General features: G+C 35.3%; 1 protein-coding gene across 36 annotated transcripts in view; it reads right to left on the bottom strand.

Moving 5' to 3' along the window:
• FAM135A (family with sequence similarity 135 member A) overlaps positions 1-21,635 on the bottom strand; it is a 147,553-nt gene that overhangs the window by 74,559 nt on the left and 51,359 nt on the right. For 19 of the 36 annotated variants that reach the window (XR_010158062.1, XM_016955771.4, XM_054686011.2 and 16 more), the window contains 6 exons: positions 11,072-11,211; positions 10,888-10,958; positions 9,290-9,463; positions 5,595-5,721; positions 4,488-4,641; positions 396-473 (listed from right to left, as the gene is read on the bottom strand). Coding sequence is in view for 34 of the 36 variants with exons in the window: in XM_016955771.4 (XP_016811260.1) it covers positions 396-473; positions 4,488-4,641; positions 5,595-5,721; positions 9,290-9,463; positions 10,888-10,958; positions 11,072-11,211 (744 nt within the window). In the remaining 2 variants the exon portion in view is untranslated. The remainder of the gene's footprint in view (positions 1-395; positions 474-4,487; positions 4,642-5,594; positions 5,722-9,289; positions 9,464-10,887; positions 10,959-11,071; positions 11,212-21,635) is intronic. The other 17 variants (XM_063813161.1, XM_063813167.1, XM_063813176.1 and 14 more) reach the window with 3 other exon arrangements.

Below are 21,635 nucleotides of genomic sequence, written 5' to 3'. Positions count from 1 at the left end.
GTTTTAAAATCACATTTCATTATCACTAGGCCTAGCCAAAGATAAAATAACTGAGCAAATTTAAGGCGATGTCATTAAACCAACAAATTGTAGTAATAATCATGGTTTTGAAAAAGTGCTCTTCATAGAAACTTTAAAAAACATATGAAAAAAGCCAGAGAGTTTTGTATTTACCATTTCCAGATTTAAGTAAAAACTTCAATATTACAAATTAATTAGGAAATTAACCAAAATTTATCTACAAACCAAATTGATTTTAAAGGTAAGTTCTTCAGAATGGTGGAAACACACCACATTATTAAATATATATTTATGAAATCTGATGCTAATTTAAAGCAAAATTTCATACTAATTAATTAAAAGGGATCATTTACTTAAGCTATTTGTAAACGTACCTAGATGGTTGTCTTTCTGTGTTCGTAGCTGTTTTCTTCTGAGAAGACGCTCATATAGGAGCTGCATGTTGGCCTTGGCTAGTCATAAGGATTGCACACAGCACTAGTTACTATACTCCTTTCACAACAAAACTTACTAGAATTTTCCAACTTGTTAATAATAGACTTAGTGTTGATCTGATAGTGCAGTTAGTTAATTAGCTTATCAAAATTACAAATGATGTACATTCAAGTATATATTTCTTTGGTTTTTTAATTTAAATGTATGTGCCACTCAACATTTCATAATCCAATATGTCTTAATTAATTAAACTCAGAATTTTAGGTTGGCAGGGATCTCAGAGTTAACTCCCTGCTGTTACAAGTGTAGATATTGGGGTTCATATAGGCTATGTGACTTGCCCAAACCTAATTCCAGAACTCCTGACTCTCATGTTCAGTAAGAGCTCCTTGCACCAAACCAATATTTAATTATATGTCATCAGAAAATGTACATCATTCATCTAGGAGAAAAGAGAAAGGCAAAAAAGCAGAAAGGAACTCAAGGCGTTATTTTAAAAGAGGGAACATATTTTAGGAAAGTTTTCAAAGCATAGTCAAGTTTAAGAAGTTTAAATATATGCTTATTTGAAAACTCAATGAAAGTGGTAAGTAATAGAAGGAAATATTCTTTAATCAAGAACTACTCTGTATCCACTTATTAAAACTGGTGAATATAGCGGTGTTTGGTCAACAGTACATTATAGAAATATATTAGTGTTCACAATTTTATTTTGCTAGAATAAAAATAAAAGACATTGATAGTTTAGAATATGTAACAAATACTTTTATTTTTAAGTTAATAGTATTTTTTAGATGTTTTCTTACAAGATGCATTCAAGAATAAACTAAAATTCACAATAAAGAGAAAGGAAAATAAAAACCGTAAAGTTTAAGAACACCACAATATATTACCAATATTTACTGAAGATGAATCTTGATTTTAAAAATCCCTAGGAAACTGTTAAGCTTTATGTTGATGCCTATACTTTTTCAAGTAACAATGAAAACTGTATTGTGCTATTTCATTCATTCATTTGAGAAATATATTTTAAGTAAGTCTATGTGTAAGGTACTAGTAATTTTATTTCTATCATATACTTATTTAAAACTGAAGTCTGGGTTTGCTTTAGAATTTTATTTTCTGATAAAATATTTTAAGCAAATAATTTGGAATAAAGTTGACATTCATTCTGTAATTAACTTCTGAAATTAAATATAAGGGCACTTTTATTACGATACTTTCTATATTACATCTATAAGCCCAAAGTAATATACATGACATAAAAGCCATCCTCACCAGAGAAAAAGTTGAAAATCTTATGAATACATGATCATGCTGAAGCTAGACTAATTAATAATAATTGCTAACACTGTCTAACCCCAACACCCAGACTGTGGACTGGTACTTGTCTGTGGCCTGTTAGGAACTGGACTGCACAGCAGGAGGTGAGCAGCAGGCGAGCAAGCACTGCTTCCTGAGCTCTGCCTCCTGTGGGATCAGCAGCGGCATTAGATTCTCATAGGAGCGTGAACACTATTGCGAACTGTGCGTGTGAGGGATCTAGGTTGCATGCTCCTTATGAGAATCTAACTAATGCCTCATGATCTGAGGTGGAATAGTTTCATCCCAAAACAATCCCTTCCCCCAATCCGTGGAAAAATTGTCTTCCAAGAAACTGGTCCCTGGTGCCAAAAAGGTTGGGGACTGCTGGTCTAAGCTATTTAAAATAAATATTTGCCTTTAAAAGGAGAAATGTTTTTATTTAATTACTAATTATAAATTTTACCAATAAACATACTACCTTTTAGAGAGGATTTTTTTCTAAGTTAAAATGTGGTTCATATGTTTTTCTTTGTAAATATTACATGTTAAATCTACTTTAATATTACATGCAGATGGATATCTTCCTTATACAGGTAATTTATAAGCCCATCTCATATATTGAAGCCCCATTTTGCTGGGTGAATTTCTCCTTCCCATCCCAATGCTGAGCTGATTTCTTAATACTGTTGCTGTGAGAGGAGAGGGAACAGGAGAAGTCAAAGTTCTTTAAAGGCAGGGACCTATTCTTTCCTCAGCACCTAGCACAGTAACTGACACAGGAGGTGCTCATTAAAAGCCCAAGGGAAGTACACTGTTAAGAAGTATTGTTCCTAGAGATCCTTTACACCCTTTTTCTTTTGGATAATCTCACCTTTGCTTCCTGACACATGTACCACATCTGATTCCCTTCAATCTTCTTACCATGTGAATGGAAACCACTTTGTGTTTGTAGGCTCAAAGTAAGTAAGTGACAGAAATGGTTCCAAATGTGCACTCTTGAACATAAGATAATGCCTCCTTGAAACTACTGTAGTATTCCACATCAAAGCTATTAACACATGTTTTTGGGTTTTTTTGTAGAAATGACATTACACATGGATTTTAAGCTTTACATCACTACTTTTCATCACACTGTTTTTCAGGCACATGATTCTGTCCTTCATTAATATGGTAGTATAATAGTTTTGTGGTCTGGTCATTAAAACTAACTAAAATTTGTTTTTGATTTCCAAACCACCAATAAAGATATTTGAAACATAACTTTCCATTAATTGAGGATAAGTGATAGCCTAAATTAGCTCTATTCTGTAAATGATTCATTTTCAAAAGAGATTTTTAAAAATTTACATTTGAGGTAGTAGCCTTCTATAGAATTTTCCTAAGGGAAACAGGAATTCTAAGAACATAAAGTAGCAAGGAAAATAGACACTGTTTCAGAGAATAATGATCAGAAGACTGTCTTTTCCACACCACCATTTTTGTTTTGAGAATGAATACATGGTCAAAAAAGAATAAACACATTTTCCTATTGCTTGTGTATCTATGAAACCATTAGGATTACTGAATCAAGAATTCTAAACAGTCAATTTAGTGATATCTATGTCTAGTCAAGAAAGTGTGAGTTGAACTGACTGAATAGTGGACTTAATTAATTAATTAAATGCACTTGAGTAGTTGCTGATAGTGGCACAATAGCCAGCATTTTCTCACAGCTGAATTTAAGTGGGGTAGAAATTCTTACACTTTCTTGCAATTCCTCTGTAATCCGATACAAGTTTTTAAGTAGTCTGATTAGTCTCAAACCCAAGAACTATGTTCAGGAACAGTGACTACTTTAGGGAGTGGACTAATATTGTTAAAAGACTGAAATCCTTGAGGAACAAAGGAATAAAGTAAGAATACTGATTCAATAAATTTTAAAAGGCAATTTATGATTTATTAAAAAACAATTATAAAACAATATATTCTAAAGAAATTAAAATATATTTTTATAAGCTATTAGCCAATATTTGAAAATAAAAGCTAATAAAACTGACATAAAAAGTCTGAATAAGAACTTATTTTGCCAATCCCAATAATTTATCTTCTGTGAAATAATGTATGTAAAAGCATTTTGCAAGCTACAAATGGCATACAAAATCAAGGAAATATGATTTTTTATTATGCACTACAAATATATACAGGTATTACTTTTGAATGAAACCTGAAGTTTGATTTTTTAAAACAATTTCAATGATTTTTAAAATGTTAAAATACTAAGTAATGTTATTATTCCCTGAAACAATATAAAAGGAATTTGAGATCTGAGATAACTATTATAAAATCAAATGTAAACAAAAATGCCCTAAGTACCTACAATCTGATTAGACTGCAAAATATTTGGAAGTATGGCTTTAATTTACCTTCCTATGATTCTGCAGATAATTACATTTGCTTTCTAACATGTTTTTGGGTTATATTTTAAGAGGAACAGATTACTGACATGTTTTTTTAAAAGACTCATTTCACATTTAGCACCAAGAAGTTATTTTTTAGTATTCTGAAAAACACTTTTAAATTGCAAAAAGTGATTATCAAGGTAGAAAAAGATGGAATTGATAGAGAAGTGAAGCACACAAACACTGTAGTTTTAGTATAGAAAAACTATGGCAAAGCTGATAGCTAGCAATATAAGACTGAAGAGAATGATTTGAACTGTAGAATAAGTCTCACTACTTTTAACATACCCAGTTCTAGTTTCTGACAAGAAGGAATCTCTTCTGTTACTGTAATGAAGTAGCTGTGCAATCCCTTGAAGGCTAGCAGCAAAGTGGCACAAAGTGTATAATGAAAACGATACGCATGATGCAGGAAGGAGTCTGCAATGATGAAGCTACAACCCTAAACAAAAAACAGATGTAGGATACAGAGTGTCAGTAATACAAAATGTTACATGTGAAACTTGGAAAAATAAAGAAAAAATACTTAACCATCTGTCAACTAAATTTATTCTAATACATATAAAAAATGTGGTAATATTTGAGAGTTGTTTATACAATAAATTTAAACATGAAATGTGGCCCTAGTAATTTCTGTTACAGTGGGTTTTTATAACAAGTAGATTAAATTATTATTTTTGATAGCATGGTATTTATATAACATTTAGACTGAAGGACAGACATTCAGCTTTTATAGTATGTCCCCTTTTCTTTTATAATAATAGCTGTACTTGTACCACTCTTTTTTTTAGATATAGGGTCTCAGTTTGTCACCCAGGCTGGAGTGAAGTGACATGATTGCAGCTCACTGCAGCCTCAACCTTCTGTGCTCAAGCGATTCACCTGCCTCAGGCTCCCTAGCAGTTGGGACTACAGACATGTGCCACCATTATTTTTTGTAGAGGTGGGGTCTTGCTATGTTGCTCAGGCTGGTATCAAACTCTTGGCCTCAAGCAATCCTCCAGGCTAAGCCTTCCAAAGTGTTGGGATTACAGGCGTGAGCCACAACGCCTGGCCTGCGCTACTCTACGCTGGGTCTCAGCTCTGTCAATTGTTCTTTAAAGGCTCCTTTGGAATGATTCTACCAGTTGTTGGACCAAGGGGTGACAGTAACAAGTTAAAGGGCACAGGCTGTCACAGATGTCTATCCACTAAATCTGGTAACATTTTGAAGTATCATGTTAGTTTTCATAACAGACAATTAGAACCAAACAATTTTTAAGATCATATTTAATTAGATCTATAAGTTGCTGAGCTGAAATAATTTAAAAAAGAAATATAACATTCACAGATAAAATTGTTAAAAACAATTCTTTTAAAATAAGGAGAAGATTTATAAACATATTCAGTTCTTACATCTGGTGATAACTGTTTTGTGTAGTTAATACCAAAGACCACACTTTCAAGAGTAGGAATCACGGAATCTTTGTTTTGTGCTGGTGCATTTCTATTTAACCAAGTTGTCTTCACAGGGCGAGGAAAGCTGGAGGAAGAAGTATTATATTATTACTGTCATAAGAGTCTATTTGAATGTAAATTAAATATTTACAAAGGAAAATCTTACAGGAATAGAACAGCAAGGGTTTTGCAAGTTTATAAGTTCAAAAGTACTCCTAAAGTAATTTTAAAAAATAATTTGAATAATCATGAAAAAATAAAATGAATGTTAAAAAATTAGGGCTAGATGTTTGACATTGCTTGCTATAATTAGACTTCTGGAAGTCTCAAAGAACATCAAAGATAAAACATGGTGGGATTTAGAGTAGCTAAACAACAAATGAAAGCCAAGCTTGAATTTGGAAATCCTGATGTCAGAACTGGTTACCAAATTTACAATGTTAACACTTAATGAAATATGAATGCTATTCCCAGAAATAAAGAGCTCCCATGTAAATGTAGAAAAAGAAAAATTACTAAATCTACCTGATGCCTCTATTTCTCAAAAATAAATTTCTTTCCCTTAATTCTCTTTACTAAAAGGCTATAAGCTCTATTAAAATAATTTTTATTATTCAAGTCCCTAGCAGCTAGAACTACAGTCATGTGCCACCATGCTTGGCTAATTTTTATTTTTTGTAGAGGTGAGGTCTTGCTGTGTTGCTTAGGCTAGTCTCAAACTCCTGGCCTCAAGCAATCCTCCAGCCTCCAGCTTCAAGGCACCATCAATTGCATACTATATGAATTACTTCTGCTAGTATTAACATTTATATTCCATAGAGGAAGAAGCATATTTCTGTTAAACTGTTGAAAAATCATACACAATTATATTTGAGATAAAGTAGGCCAAAGCATTTGAACTGTTCGATAGTTTGGCAAAAGGGAAAAGACAGAAAAGAAAAATAATGTTGCCATAAGCAGAGTGCAGGTTTTGCTTGCAAAATCCATTTGCTTTGCAAAAGTAAAATGTCTATCTCCCAGCAAAGGGAGTCTCAAATAAGTGGTAAATTCCACTTCATACAATGTGTTTTTCAGAACTGTCATAAAAGTTGTACTTAAAAAATTCAAATATAAGAAACAGTTCAAATAAAAAGCAAGCAAAGAAAGAAATCCTAAGCCACTTACTTTAAGTAACTGATATAACGTCTATAGATTGCATTGACCATAAAAATTGTTTTAAATAAAAATGAAAATTTAAAAGATAATGTTATAAATTAAAAAATTTTCAATGATTGAAGGATAAAAAAACCCACCAATAATAAAACTTCAGGAAAAACCTGTTGAAGAATATAGAGTAGGAAATGTTACCCTTAGACATGACCCCTTTATCAGCACACTACCAGCAAAAAGCTTCCCCTTCCCCTTTCCTTGCCTTTCCTTTTCCGACCTTTCATTTAGAGGTAGAGAAAGGCTGGTAAAGATGCTGCTGCTTTTACAGTGAAGTTCTAGCAGCAAGAGTGTTAGATATAAGGGCCCATGGCAGCTAGATAAAGAACAGCAACCTCAGCTGTTACAGGCATATTGTTTTCTTTTCTAGTCACTAACCAGAGCCAACAGTTAATCCTCCTGGCTGCTGATTCTGAGCCAAAAATTTCTTCTTCCAGTAAATGGTCTCTAGGAGATGAGCTGCCCCTTTCTCCTATTAGTCTGTGGCAAAAATTGCTGCATTGCAAGAGGAAGCACATATTTAACTCACTACGATGGTGATGTGAATATCTACTCTGTTTAATTAGGGCCTTAAAAACCAACATTAATAACCTGAGCTAACCTCCTATGAATTGTTTGTGCATTTTGCCGGAAAGAAACACAGCTAGTTTTATGAAGATAATCTTGGTAAATCTTAAAAAGAAATAGTTAAAACAATTTAATTAGGGGTTCTTCTTAAAACTACAAAAAGAAGAGATTTAGAAAACTAGAGTAATACATTTTATAAACAGATAAACATTTAGCATTAAAACCAAACACAAAATCATATAAAAGCAATACTGTATATTATTTAAAAGTTATATTTCAAAAAACACACTTTGTTAGAAAAGTTTCATTCACACATTCTATTTCAGAAAATCTTCCAAAAAAATTTTAAGTTTATAATAAAATTATGTATGTAATAAAAAAACACCTTCCTGTTTATAAAAGCTATAATAACTTAGCACAACCTCTCAAAGGCCTAGGAGGTAAGAAAAAGACAGCAAAACTACCAGTTACAGATCTTTCTATAGAATAAAGAAGGCAAAACAAGTCATCAGGAGAAATATATGTCTTCCTGGCCTGGTGCTCTAAAAGGAACTAGGTCAAGGTGATCTACATGTAAGAGATGAGAGAGCAACAGAATGAAAGACGTTTTCAATTAGTTTTTAAAACAATGTAAAGATATGCCATAGGAGGTTATTACCTGTGGTCAATATGTTAAATTGTGTTGGGCTTCCATAAATTCTGAGGGTAATTTTGCAAAATGATTTACTTAGTTTTCTGATAAATCAGTTTACCATCATATCCCTTAAGCATCATCCCAATATCATTTGTCAGAATCAGATGTACATCAGAAATTGTAGATAGTTTAGAAATCAAATAAAATTGGAGACTTTCATATAATTTACTGATTTGAAGCATCCATCTGCTGCCCATACTACAAGGATGATGTTGTAAAAACTGAAGACCTTGCATTGTATTTTTACTTTAATGAAAGAAATCTGTCTACCCATGGAAGTGAACAGAAAAAAATAATTATCTCAATGCATTTATTATGATCCAGAATATTATATACCTTTGAACTAATGGTACATGATATAGTTTTAAAAGGCTGAGTAAAAATTCATAAAATTGGTTAATGACTTGGAAAGCAAGTATCACTGTATGATGTACAGTTAAGAAGATAAAATTAGCCTATCTGGATAACAGGCAAAGAAAAAATAAGAAAAAATTCACATACTTTTCCAGAGTCATTATAGTTTAACATTGCACAAAACATAGGTACAGAATAAACAATGTTGTGTGGTTATTTCCAGATGGTATTTTTTCTTTGTTAACTTATTTGGGATTGACAAAGATGGCTTCATATTTCTGTAATAAAAAAGTTATCAAGCCAATGTTCCCATACTCTTGAATTTTATTATAAATTTTAAAAGTCCTTATTATTTCAGTTATCTTTAGCAAAGTACACGCTTTCACTATAAAAATTAAAAAATGCTACATTAATAAGGCTCTCATGTTGAATTGTAATCCTCAATGTTGGAATGGGGCCTGGTGGGAGGTGATTAGATCAGGGGGACAGATTTCTCATGAATGGTTTAGTACCATTCCTCTTGATACTGTCCTCATGATAGTGAGTGAGTTCTCATGAGATCTAGTTATTTAAAAGTGTGTAGCAACTCCTCCTGACTCTTTTGCCCCTGCTCTGGCCATGTGAGATGCCTACTCCCCCTTTGATTTCTGCCATGATTATAAGTTTCCTGAGGCCTCCCCAGAAGTTAAGCAGATGCCAGCATCATGCTTCCTGTACAGCCTGAAGAACCATGACCCAATTAAACCTCTTTTATTTATAAATTGACCAGTCTCAGGTATTTCTTTATTGCAGTGTAAGAATGGCTTAATACAAAAATATTAGTCAAATTTACCTTATTAGTGGCTGGTGTAGTGCAACCAATGATGCATGAACTGTAACAGACACAACAGAAAGGTGGAAGTAATCAAACATAACATTAACATGATGATGAAGGCCTCTATGGGGGCTAAAGTGCAGCTTCAATGTTCGGCTACTTATTAGTTGCAAGGCATTCAGATCATCTGCCCTGTAAAAAGGAACACTTAGCATGTAAGTATGAAATATTTAGTAAACGCCAATATATTATAAAGTAGTTGAAACTATAAAAACTATTTACTTAATTACTTTTTAAAATTTTCGAATAAGAGTAATTTTTAAAGCATCAAAGTTGCATTAGAAGCAATATGAAATATACCAATTGAGAAAATAATCAGATCCCACCTATTATTGTTTTCTATCAGTCCATGATATGAACTATTTTTTCACTAATATCCCTATAAAATGAATCCTTTTTGATACTTCAGGAATTAATCTCATCTTAAAATTTTACCCCATAGAGAATACTGTTTATTACAAGGCTGCAGTACAACATAGGTCAAATACTATTATAATAAATCCCAAAGGATATTTCAAATTATTTTTACTCTACAAAATTTTATTAAGTGCTGCTCAAAAATAAGCAGGCCACTGCTTATTTTAAAAAGTAAAACATATCTTATTGTAGATATTTAGTATATCATTAGATTTATACATACTAAAAATGTGAAACAATGCCATGAAAATTATATCCAATTATACTTAAAAAAATTCCATCCATCCATTTTAACTATCTACAGGTAATGAACTACCTACTCATTTCAGCTTATTCCACTTAAATAATTCTGACTTGGTGAAAAAAAAAGACTTTACAAAATTCTTTGTAATGAACAAGTATTACTGAGGAACAGTAGCTACCATATAGTGAAGAGGACATCTAAAGTAGGCCTTTCAGTAATGTGACTTTTTAGTTACTTATCCCACATGCAGTCTGAATTTATATATCATTTTTGAGAATTATTGCTAAAACTACATTTGAGATGGGGGAAAAAACCCTGCATAAATAAAATTGTTAAGTGAATCTCTGATTCTTGTTTTAAATGAACACAAGCAAAATTTGTTCCTAAAACATATGACTGCATGTCCAGGTATGTGGGTAAGTTGGAGGTAGCCAATCCTAAAACTTCCTCAAGGGCTCTGGAAATTAATGAACTAGAACAACTGTCAAGTGCACATCATCAGTCTTGATAACTCTCAGAATATCAACAAAGTCCTACCTAAAGAAAGCATAACTGATGCCATCAAGAAAGATTAGCCAGTGATACAGTGGAAAAGAGCTCATTTACATTTAAATGCCTCACGGTAGTGGTATTACATTAACAGTGCAATTTCTAGGAGCTAGGAAAAATTGTTCCATATTTCTTTAACTTGTCTGGTTTTGTTATCTGGAGCTCATGGATTCGGCATGGGCACAATAGAGCTGGCCTAATCATTCTCATGAAGTTTCCCCAGAAAACACAAGTAGTTCAAGACAAGATAGGGATAGGATGAATTTTAAGAGGAAAATGGGCAATCTAATAATAACAAATAACAGTCACAAGTGCCTAAAGGTTTTTTAATTAATTAGCTACTTACGAATAATCTCCATCTGTGAAGTGTAGATCCAAGGATAATAGAAAATTCATTTCCTCAAGGGTTTCTTCAATCTGAAAAGAAATTACACTATGAGATACTTTTTGAAATTTTATAGAAAGTTAGAAATAACATCTTGAGGCATTACAAAAAATATTTACATAAATAAATATTAAGAGATGTTTACCTTTCTTTCATCCAATAGCATTTTTACTTTGAAGATCATAACATCATTTAAAACAACCTCTTCATTTTTGTACAAAATTTGAAATGTTTTACTGCAAATTAGAGAATCATGAACTGAGGCTGGAAAGGCTAAAGTCATACCTAAAACAGATAAGATATGTAATTGACAGATAAAAGTAAAATATAACACAAGCAAATTAACACTTGTACTTTAAAATACTGTATGTTTGATTATATTACTATAGTGTCATTATCAATTTATACTGCAGTATTGGAACATTTCTGAAAGTTTACTTATTTCTATGATTAGAAAATAAATAAGTACATTATGAGCATTGTAAAATTACTGCATGACATCTTAATCTGAAAGGTAAATGAGGAAATATCGAAGTAGAAATTTTAGAGTGAACAACTGATCTGTATACCACATTTAGGAAAGCAATTTAGTTTTCCATAGCTGAATAGTAAAGAATTTGGTTGGCCTTTGTACTGGTTGCTAGGAGTTCAGCTCTAAACACTTGGAATAAAGAATTTGGCTGGTCTTTGTCTCCAGTTTCTGAGAAGTAGCCTCTAAATCCTTGGTGGCCCCTAGTTTATGCTAAAGAGATGACTCAGGATGGGGGCTGGCCACATCACTAAGACCAGCCATGTGATTAGAGAGTTGCGCTTTGAGCCTAGTGATATAACCTCAATATCCAGAGAGGGGAGAATAGCTAAAGACTGAGCGACATGGGCGATGATTCAGTCAGTCATGCTTACATAAGGAAATATCAATAAAAATTCTGAACATTGAAGTTTGAGTGAGCTTCCCTGGTTGGTAATACTCTGCATATCATCACATACTGGATGTTCGAGAGGAGGGAAGTTAATGCATCCTTACTTAATGGGGAGAAAACAACGGAAGCTTCACATCTGGGACCCTCTCAGATCATCCCTATACAGATTCTGATTTGAATCCTTTTGCTGTAATAAAGCTGTAATAATAAGTACAGCACTATGCTGAGTTTGGTGAGTTCTACTGAATTATCAAACATGAGGGAATAATGGGAACCCCCAAATTTGTAGCCAGCTCTTCACAGCTGTGGGTAGCTTGCAGACCACTAAACTCATGGCTGACATGAGGGGAGTCTTGTGGAGGACTATGTCCTTACCATTTGAAGTTTGGTTTTTATCTCTGGGTCATTGATGTCACTCCAACAGCCTACCTGCTGTTATGATCTTATTACCCTGTGCTCCAGAAATAACTGAAACTAGAGAAAAAAAGAAAAAAGAAAAAGAAAAAGAAACTAGAGACCAAGGTGGGTTTGGAGCTCAAAATGGGATATAAGACTCCAACTGGAGTCATGAGGATGTCCACATAAGCTGGTGGATGTCAGTCAAAGGCAGGGAGCCTCTGCAGGCCAGGGAGCACAGGGTCCAAACGCCCATATGAAATCCACATGGGGTGGTGGCCTGATGTCAAAGCCTGTGTGGAGTGAGGAGGGCAGCCAAGAGTAAAGTGTCAGAACCTGAGCAGGATGAGGAGGCAATCTAAGTGCAGCGGTGACTTTGAGTAAGGTATTGGGAGCCCAAGCAGGATGAACAGGGCAACCACAAGGGAAGGCACCTCAGGCTGGGGGGTTGGAACCCAAGTTAGATGGAGAGAGCATCTTTACAGAGGAGCAGCCTGGTACAGGGTGTGCAGGAATCTGAAAGGGATAAAAAGACTTCATATGGGGGTGGGAGTCAAGAAGGCGGTGGGCAGCAGCAGCAGCTTGACACACTACTGGAATCCAAGTGAAGTGAGGAAAAGGAACTCCTGGCACAAGGCCTTACTGAGGTCAAGTGGGGTAAGGAGGGGGTCCACATAAGGGAGTGACCTTGCATAAGGTGAAGCCCAACTAGTTCAAGGAGACCATCTGTGTGGGAGAAGAAGCAGTGACAGGAGACTGGCACATATAAGGGACTGATCAAATAAGGAAATATATTAAAGGATAAGGGGAGCCAGTTTTCTTACCTATCAGGGAAACGATGTACACATATGGAAAGGAGACACAAATACAGAATGAATCCCATGGTACTGGATTGAAACTGAGAGTACTGATATGAACTTATGGTTTTCATCAGATATTTAGATAAAGACATGTAAATTTGCATATGTATGTGTAAGTGTATGGTGTATACAATGTACTTACTATCTTTGTTCACTCAAATGGCCTGGGAGTAGCACAACCACAAATGTTAGTCTTTAGTACTATTCTCCACTAAAAGGATCCACGGCTTTGTAGAAATGGTTGGTTCCAAAGCTGGGGCACAGACAAATCTGGACCATCTTTTTTATACCAGAAGGTAAGGAAGTGATTAGAGAATGTGGGGACACAACAAAAGGGCATAGAAGCTAGCTGGAAGAGAATGCCCCGGCCATATCTGGGACAAAGTGAGCATCAAAATAAATTATGACAGTAATGGATTAACATCCATTGAGTAAACAGAAATCTGTAAGTCCATACTGATATAAATAAATAAGTGAATGAAAAAATCTGAAGTTTAAGAAACAAGAGACATTAATTGCAAAGTGAAAAAGAGTAATGTTACAGCGGAGAAGCTGGGAAGAGAGCACCTTAATTAAGTGATCCAAGTTAACATTATTAGGAATTGGACAAATAGAAACCACGTATCACCTAATAGGATGTAACAAGAAGAACAAGCATCACTTCTGAGATATTCCTGTCAAAAACACATAAAATGAATCTAATCATGACGAAATTGTAAACCCATGCAAACTGAAGAACACTCTAAAAAATAATAGGTTTGTAGTCTCCACAAAAGTGTCAGGGTGATCAAAGTCAAGAAGAGACTGAGGAACTGTTCTAGGATGAAGGAGACTAAAGAGACATAACAATTAATTACAATATATGATTTGGAACTGGATCATTTTGCTATAAAGGACTTTACTGGGACAACCAGCAAAACTTGAATGGGGCTATGGATAAGACGACAGTAACGTGTCAGTGTTAGCTTCTTGATTTTGATGGATGTATTGGGGTTATGCAGGAGAATATTCTTTAGAAAAAAATAATGCACTAAAATATTTGGGATGATGGAGCAATCATATTGGCAAATTACTCTTACATGGTTCAGGAAAAAAAGTTCTTTATAACGTACTTGCAACTTTTCTTTAAGTTTGAGATGCTTTGGGAAACATATACTTAAAGGGAAACCAAGCAGACCAGAAACTCAACTTCTGAGTATGTTAAAGAGCTGAGAAGGGAAAGAAATTCTCCTCAATGAAAGTAAATTTTGTTGAGAGCACCCAGGTAACGTGAGGTGAGAATCCACTGCCTAAAGAAACAAAGGTTTCTCTATTGCTCTTCCCTGAAGATGCTGCATCTCTCTCAATACTTCCATATAACTTCTACCACTGGGTCTGGAGCTTCTTTGTTGCTTACTGATGCTTTGAGACATTCTTTGTCTCTCCTCCCTAAAACCACTTATACCACTGGCTTTGAATCTCCTGTGATCAGACAGCACAGTACCACTCACTATCCTGCTCATTTTTGTACTCTATAAACCCTGGGAAGCCTTCATTTCTTGAAGGCTTTATTTCCTAATTTAAGATCACTTTTTCAAAAACTAGTCTAGCCATAACTGTTGGTGAACTCAATAGCTATGTAGGTAAACCTAATCTTTGATCTCCTGGGTTCCTTTTCTCCTCTTTTTAAGCATTCTTGCTCTCTAACCCTCCTCAGCTCCTCACTCCTGTGATCATTCTCCAGACTTTTATATTACCAATGACTGCAATCCATCTGTAATTTGAATTTCTTTTTTTAAATTTCCAACTTTTAAGTTCAAGGGTACATGTGCAGGATGTGCAGGTTTGTTACACTGGCAAATGTGTGCATGGTGGTTTGCTGCACAGATCATCCCATCCCACAGTTATCAGGCCCAGCATCCACTAGGTATTCTTCCTGATCCTCTCCCTCCTCCCACCCCCTATCCTCCAACAGGCCCCAGGGTGTGTCATTCCCCCGGATGTATTCATGTGTTCTCATTATTTAGCTCCCACTCATAAGTGAGAACATGTGTAATGTTTGTTGTAATGTGAATTTCAATCAACCTCTCCTCCCATACTTCCACCTGTCTTTCTAGTTCATACCCTCTAAGACCACAAATTCAATAATCCTTTGACCACATTTAGGAGTAGATTCCATGAACCCTACTCCTTTTCATTATCCCCTTACTTTCTCTTAATTCCTTTTTTCCTTACCCATCTTAAATCCTATGATCCATCATTATAATACACTCTTGCATATAACCTATTAACGATATATGTTACCCTTGCTTTGTCATATTGACCTGGATAAATCCCAACTCCAGCTCTCTGCCCAATCCACACTTGTACCCACAAACTGAATGTGGCTGGAGAAAAATAAACAGCTATCTTGACTGGCTATACTTTAAATTCATGACCGTTAATTTCAAGTGGGTCTTTAGTGCTGCCTAGCAATCATACCGTATTTTCCAAATCCATTTTATCCCCATATTCTTAGATGACTATTTCATAAATTATTTTCTCTCCTCAAACCTAGCCTTCAGTCTCACTGATAAATTTGTTTCTTATTTCATGAGAAAATGAAAATAATCAGAAGTTCTATAAGCTCTACTATAGGTTCTACCTGCAGATGCACCTAGACAAACTCCCTATTTCTCTGCTCCCTTTTCAGGCAAAACTCAAAAGTCTTTGCTATTTAGTGTGTTTGATTTATCTCCCATTCTCTCTTCAGCTCACTGTGTGATAGCCAGCCTCTAAAATGGCCTCCAATGATTCTCTTCCTGGTATTCACACTATTGCACAATCTCCTAGAAAGGACCAGGGTTGATCTATGTGATAGAAGTGATAGTAGGGACTGGGCGCAGTGGCTCATGCCTGTAATTCCAACACTTTGGGAGGCTGAGGCGGGCAGATCACTTGAGGTCAGGAGTTTGAAACCAGCCTGGCCAACATGGCGAAATCCTGTCTCTACTAAAAATACAAAAATTAGGTGGGTGTGGTGGCGGCCACCTGTAATCCCAGCTACTTAGGAGGCTGAGGCAGGAGAACTGCTTGAACCTGGGAGGCGGAGGTTGCAGAGTGAGCCGAGATTGTGCCACTGCACTCCAGCTTGGGCAACAGGGTGAAACTCCATCTCCAAAAAAAAAGAAGTAATAGTAGGATTTGTGTGAATACAGCAGAAGTAATTGACTATAACCTAATGAGAGATCCTGAGTCAGAGGCATGCAGCTAAATTTCTGACACACAGAAACTGTGAGATAATGTTTGCTGTTTTAAACTAAGTTGTGGGATAAATTTTTACACAGCAATAATTCATACTCCAATCAGACTTTAGCCCATATAACTGTTCTTATCAAAACCACTAATGATTTCTCCTTTGCCAAATCCAAAGGTCAACTCTCAAACCTCATCTTACTTGACTTATAATCAGTATCTAACATAGATACTATGATCCATCATATAATATGCATTCTCTCATTCTTGTTCTTTTGTTGTTGTTTTTTTTTTCTACTTTTTTTTGAGACAGAGTCTTACTCTGTGCCCAGGCTATAGTGCAGTGGCACTTATCTTGGCTCAGTGCAGTCTTGACCTCCAGGGCTCAAGCGATCCTCTCACCTCAGCCAAGCTAGTTTATTTTTTATTTTTTGTAGAGATGAGGTCTCATTATGTTGCCCATCCTCTCATTCTTGATACACTTCTTAAATGTAGCTTTCTGGACATCACACTCTCCTAGTTCTACTCCTACCTCATGGGCCACCCCTTTTTTGTCTCTTTTTTTTGCAGGGGGTGGGGGTGCTGTTTTTTTCTCATCAAGAAGCAGCATAGTGCAGTGGTTAGGAACATAGATTGTGAAGCCAGACTGGCTAGGTTTTAGTCCTGGTTCTGCCACTTACTAGATCTGTGAACTTTATTCTTTCTTCTTTTCTATGCCTCACAACCAATTCTTCAGTAAACCCACTGGTTCTACCAACAATACTAAAAATGATCTGACAGAAAAAAGAAGGCTGCCTTTAGGAATGCTCTAAAGGAATTCTCATGCCAGATAAGAAGTTGTATACAAAATCAGTAATTCTAAATTGCTGTGAATGATTTCAGTGAAAGTTGCCTATATCCTCAACTGACATCAATATTTTAAGCTTTAAAAAAGAAATACCAGTGACTTACATATAATAAACTTCGTCTTAATTTTATTCTCAAACCAGAAGCAACAGGCAACAGATGTGCAACTTCCTAGTCATTCATTCACTCATCCGATCAACAAATATTTACTGAATACTTATTATGTATCAGGTATTCTCTAGGTGTTTGGGATACAGAGTTAAATGAAAGAGATAAAAATCTCCGACCTCATAGAGCTTACATCCTAACGGAGTGGTGTGATAGAGAATAAATATAGTAAATAAATGATAGAATACATTTGAAAGTTATAAGTATTAAGTGCTATGGAGAAAAATAAAGAAAGGAAAAGAGGGATAAGAAAGATAGCAATTTTAAACAGAAAAACCAGGCAATGCTTTCTTGAGAAGGGAACCTATCAGCAAAGAAGAAAACTGATTCCTGTGTTCTTTCCCCTACTACAGGCCACTAGGTCGCTGTCCCCTCCTTCACCCTAGCAGAAGTCTGGAAGTTTATTCTCTGAAGAGAATAGAAGTCCTCTGAACTAAAAATCACCTGGCAAAACTGAGAGAGCATGAATATACGAGCATAGGCATATTGAATACTAAGTGCAGAGATTCCAGAATTGTTCTCTACTGGGCTCCTAGAAGGCTGTCAGCTAGATTCTTACTCTCTAGGAAGGAGACAGACAAGAGTCTTCTATGGCATTTCAAGAACTGTAAAATCTTAGATTTTACCAAACTTGCAACCTAACAAGCTAGTCTGCCACAGTTTCATATATGTTGGCAGAAGACACAAGACTCTTGGGTCAAAGACAAAAGGTTTGATTATGCACAGCATAGCAAGCAGCATGAGCTTCTTGTTCATGTTAGTTTCCCTTGTATTCACTCTTCCAAGTCCCATGGGAGTGACATGGAGGCAGGCCAGGTGGATACCATGTATGTGGTGGGTTTTTGGTCACAATTGAGGAACCCTAAGCTTAGGAAACCTCTATCTTTTATAAGGGTAGCTATAAGAAAACCTATGTAACTTTTGCACTGTCCATTATACTGGAAAGTAAATAAATGTACTGTATGTTCTAGACAGAGACACTGTCTATAACTTCCAAAGCTGTTCATTGCACACATATCCTTAAAAAGATGGTCTTTTTAAACAGAAGGCTTTCAGTGTCTCTGCTCATAAAATGTTTCTCTCTTCTCAGAAACATGAGAAACCATAGAGAAGAATTCTCAGTGATATATACAGTATAATCTCAGATTCTTCACAGTTCTTGACATGGGGAATCTAATGAATTCAATGAAAAATAACTATCAATACTGACTTCAAAGATTCCTTAGACAAATGGCTCACCATCGCCCTAAAATGAGGCTCAGACAAGTCCCCTGCAGGCTCTCAGAATTTCCCATCAGCCTTCCTTTCACTCATGTTTAGACAACTGAGGCCTATCAAATATCGAAGGACACTTTTAACATGTTTAAGTTAGAGACTAAAACAAAGAGAAAAAAAGTAACATACGAAAAATTTTTTTAAAAAAGAATAATATTGTTCTTAGAGAAGATATTACATTCATGAAACAGGAAAACATTGTTATAGCAAAGGAACACTCAGACAAAAGAGCACTTGGATTTTAAAATGAAGAGAGAAGCGATGAGAGAGAGGGAAGGAGAGAAGAAAAGGAGAAAAGAAGGAGAAAGGGAGTGGGAGAGAGAATAAGACAGTAAAAGATAGAAAGCACAAAAGCAAATAGCTCAAAAAAGGGTTAAAAATAAAGGTGAAGAAATATCATAGTAGAGCCAAGAAGAGAATGGGAAAAAGGAGAAGAAAAAACTAAAACTTAAGAAAGCCAGTAAAGATGATCCACCTTATAAACAAAAGAAGTTCCAAAAAGAAAGAACAAAGAAAACAGATGGGAGATAATTATTAACAAATTAAGAAATTTCTCAGAACTGAAGTACTCAAAGACCCAAGGTACAGCATTATGTGCCATCAGAACCCCAGTTACCAAGAGGATATTCTACCAGATTCTTGAAAGGGGAAAAAGGTCACATAGAAGATTAAAAATCAGTCATTTATTTTTTTTTGGAGAAAAAAATAAGATTAGTAATCAGAATGGCTTTGGAACTCTTAACAGCAATGCTGCAAACCAAAAGATAATGGAGTAATATTTTCCAGATTCCAAAGAAAAAAGGTTTCCAACCTAGAATTCTATACTTAGCTGGACTTCCAAATAACTGTTAAGGGTAGAATGAAAAGATTTTTAGATGCTGAAGGCTTCAAAATATGTATTTCCCATGCCACTTTTCTCAACAAGTTAACTATTTATAGGCTCTACGAAACTGAGAGAATAAACCAAGAAAGAGAAAAAACAGATGTTAGGAAATAAGAGATTCAACATAGAAGAGATGCAAAGGGAATGCCTAGGAAGATGGTGAAGGAAGATCCCAAACAGATCCTCTTCCTTAGATAATCTACAGTGACCAATGTAGTTCGGATTTGTCTGCCATAAAAGATATGTTAACATCCCTGCTGCTAGGGTACCAACTTTAACCTGAGGACAGATTAAAAGCTTGGCTAAATTTCTTTTCAGTGCTTGGCTTATTTGAAGGTGTACTAATGAAGTTTCTAGCCTAGATCATCTGATGATACTATTTTCACTTCACTGAAGTTTTCTGCTTTGGCCTGCTCCTGAGAGTTGGAGGAGGGCAATGTTAAGTTCAGATGCAAATCAGTCTGTTCCATATGTTAGATATCCAATATTTTATCACATTACAATCTTGCCAGAAGCCCTGAAAGTGGTAAACTCTGTTTTACACAATTCACTCTTGACCTTGCCCATGAACATCTCCAAAGGGAGTCTTAAAACCTTTCAGGTATAAAGAAGCATACCATAACCCAGAGACTCTGTTCAACTTTTCTTCTGGGAGACTTCTTTTAATAATAGCGATATTTATGTTATCTTACACAGCTGGGTTTGTGCTTGCCACTCAATTTTTTTCAAACTCAACCAGATATTTCCTTGGAATATAGTTATACTGACAAAATGCACTCATAATGATAAAACTATAAAGAAAGCAAAAGAATAACACAAACGTCAAGAGGGGTATACAGGAGGACTTTACAGTACTAGTAATGTTCTATTTCTTAAATGAAAGGCTGGGTACCTGGATGTTCATTTTATTATTTAATAAAATACTGTGTTATGTAATCGTCAAAAAATGTGCAATATATTTCATAATGCAAAGTTACACATTCACTATATAGCTGCTTTGTGCCATGGATTGTTCTCAGCTAAGTGGACTGAACAAAAAAGCCAACCATTTTCCCTGACCTCACCTAATTCTGTAAATTACATCTACACTAAGTGTACAGAAGACAGAGTGCTATGACATCTTACAATGTGGAGGTGAACTTAGGCTGTGAAACCAGGAGAGGCTTTGTTGACAACATAGCATTTGAGTTGAAACACCACGAAAAAGAGTTAGTCAAATGAAGATAAAAGGGAAGAGCCTTTCAGGAGGAAGAAATGGAGATTTCTCGAAGGCAAGGACCTTGTCTCATTTATTTCTTACTTCATGTTAGTATTATGAACATGATCAGCACTTATGGATGTGGAGAAACTGAAACTCTTGTGTACTGTTGGTGAAAACGTGAAACAGTATAGCTGCTGTGGAAAATACTATGGGGGTTCCTCAAAAAATTAAAAATAGAACGACTGGCCACACACAGTGTGTGGCTCACACCTGTTATCTCAGCACTTTAGGAGGCCGAGGCAGGAGGAACAGTTGAGTCCAGGAGTTCAAGATTAGCCTGGGCAACAAAGTTAGGCTCCATATGTACAAAACATATGTGACTCATGGGGCTGACGTAGGAGAACTACTTAAGCTCAAGAGGTCGAGGGCAGTGAGCCATGATTGCACCCCTGCACTCCAGCCTGGGTGACAGAACGAGACCCTGTCTCAAAAAATAAAAATAATAAAAATAGAACTACTATATAATCCAGCATCTCACTTCTAGGTATTTATCCAGAAGAACTGATAAAAGAGGGTCAAAGAGATGTTTGCACACTCACATTCATTGAAGCATTATTTATAATAGTCAAGACGTAGAAAAAACATAAATGTCTATCTACAAATTAATGGATAAAGAAAATGTGGTATGTACATATTAAAGAATATTATTCAGCCTTAGAAAAGAAAATCCTGTCATAGCTACAACATGGAAAAACCTTAAGGACATTATGCTAAGTGAAATAAGCCAGTCACAGAAAAAGCAAATACTGCATGACTCCACTTATATGAGGTATATAAAGCAGTCAAACTCATAGAAACAGAAAGCAGAATATGGGTTGACAGGGGGTAGGAAAATGGGGAGTTGCTGTTCAATGGTATAGAATTTCAGTTATTCAAGATAACAAAAT

This window comes from Pan troglodytes, chromosome 5, assembly GCF_028858775.2.
Source record: "Pan troglodytes isolate AG18354 chromosome 5, NHGRI_mPanTro3-v2.0_pri, whole genome shotgun sequence".
Classification (NCBI taxonomy): domain Eukaryota; kingdom Metazoa; phylum Chordata; class Mammalia; order Primates; family Hominidae; genus Pan; species Pan troglodytes.
Note: the sequence above shows the minus strand (reverse complement) of the source record. Positions and strands in the feature narration are given on the sequence as shown.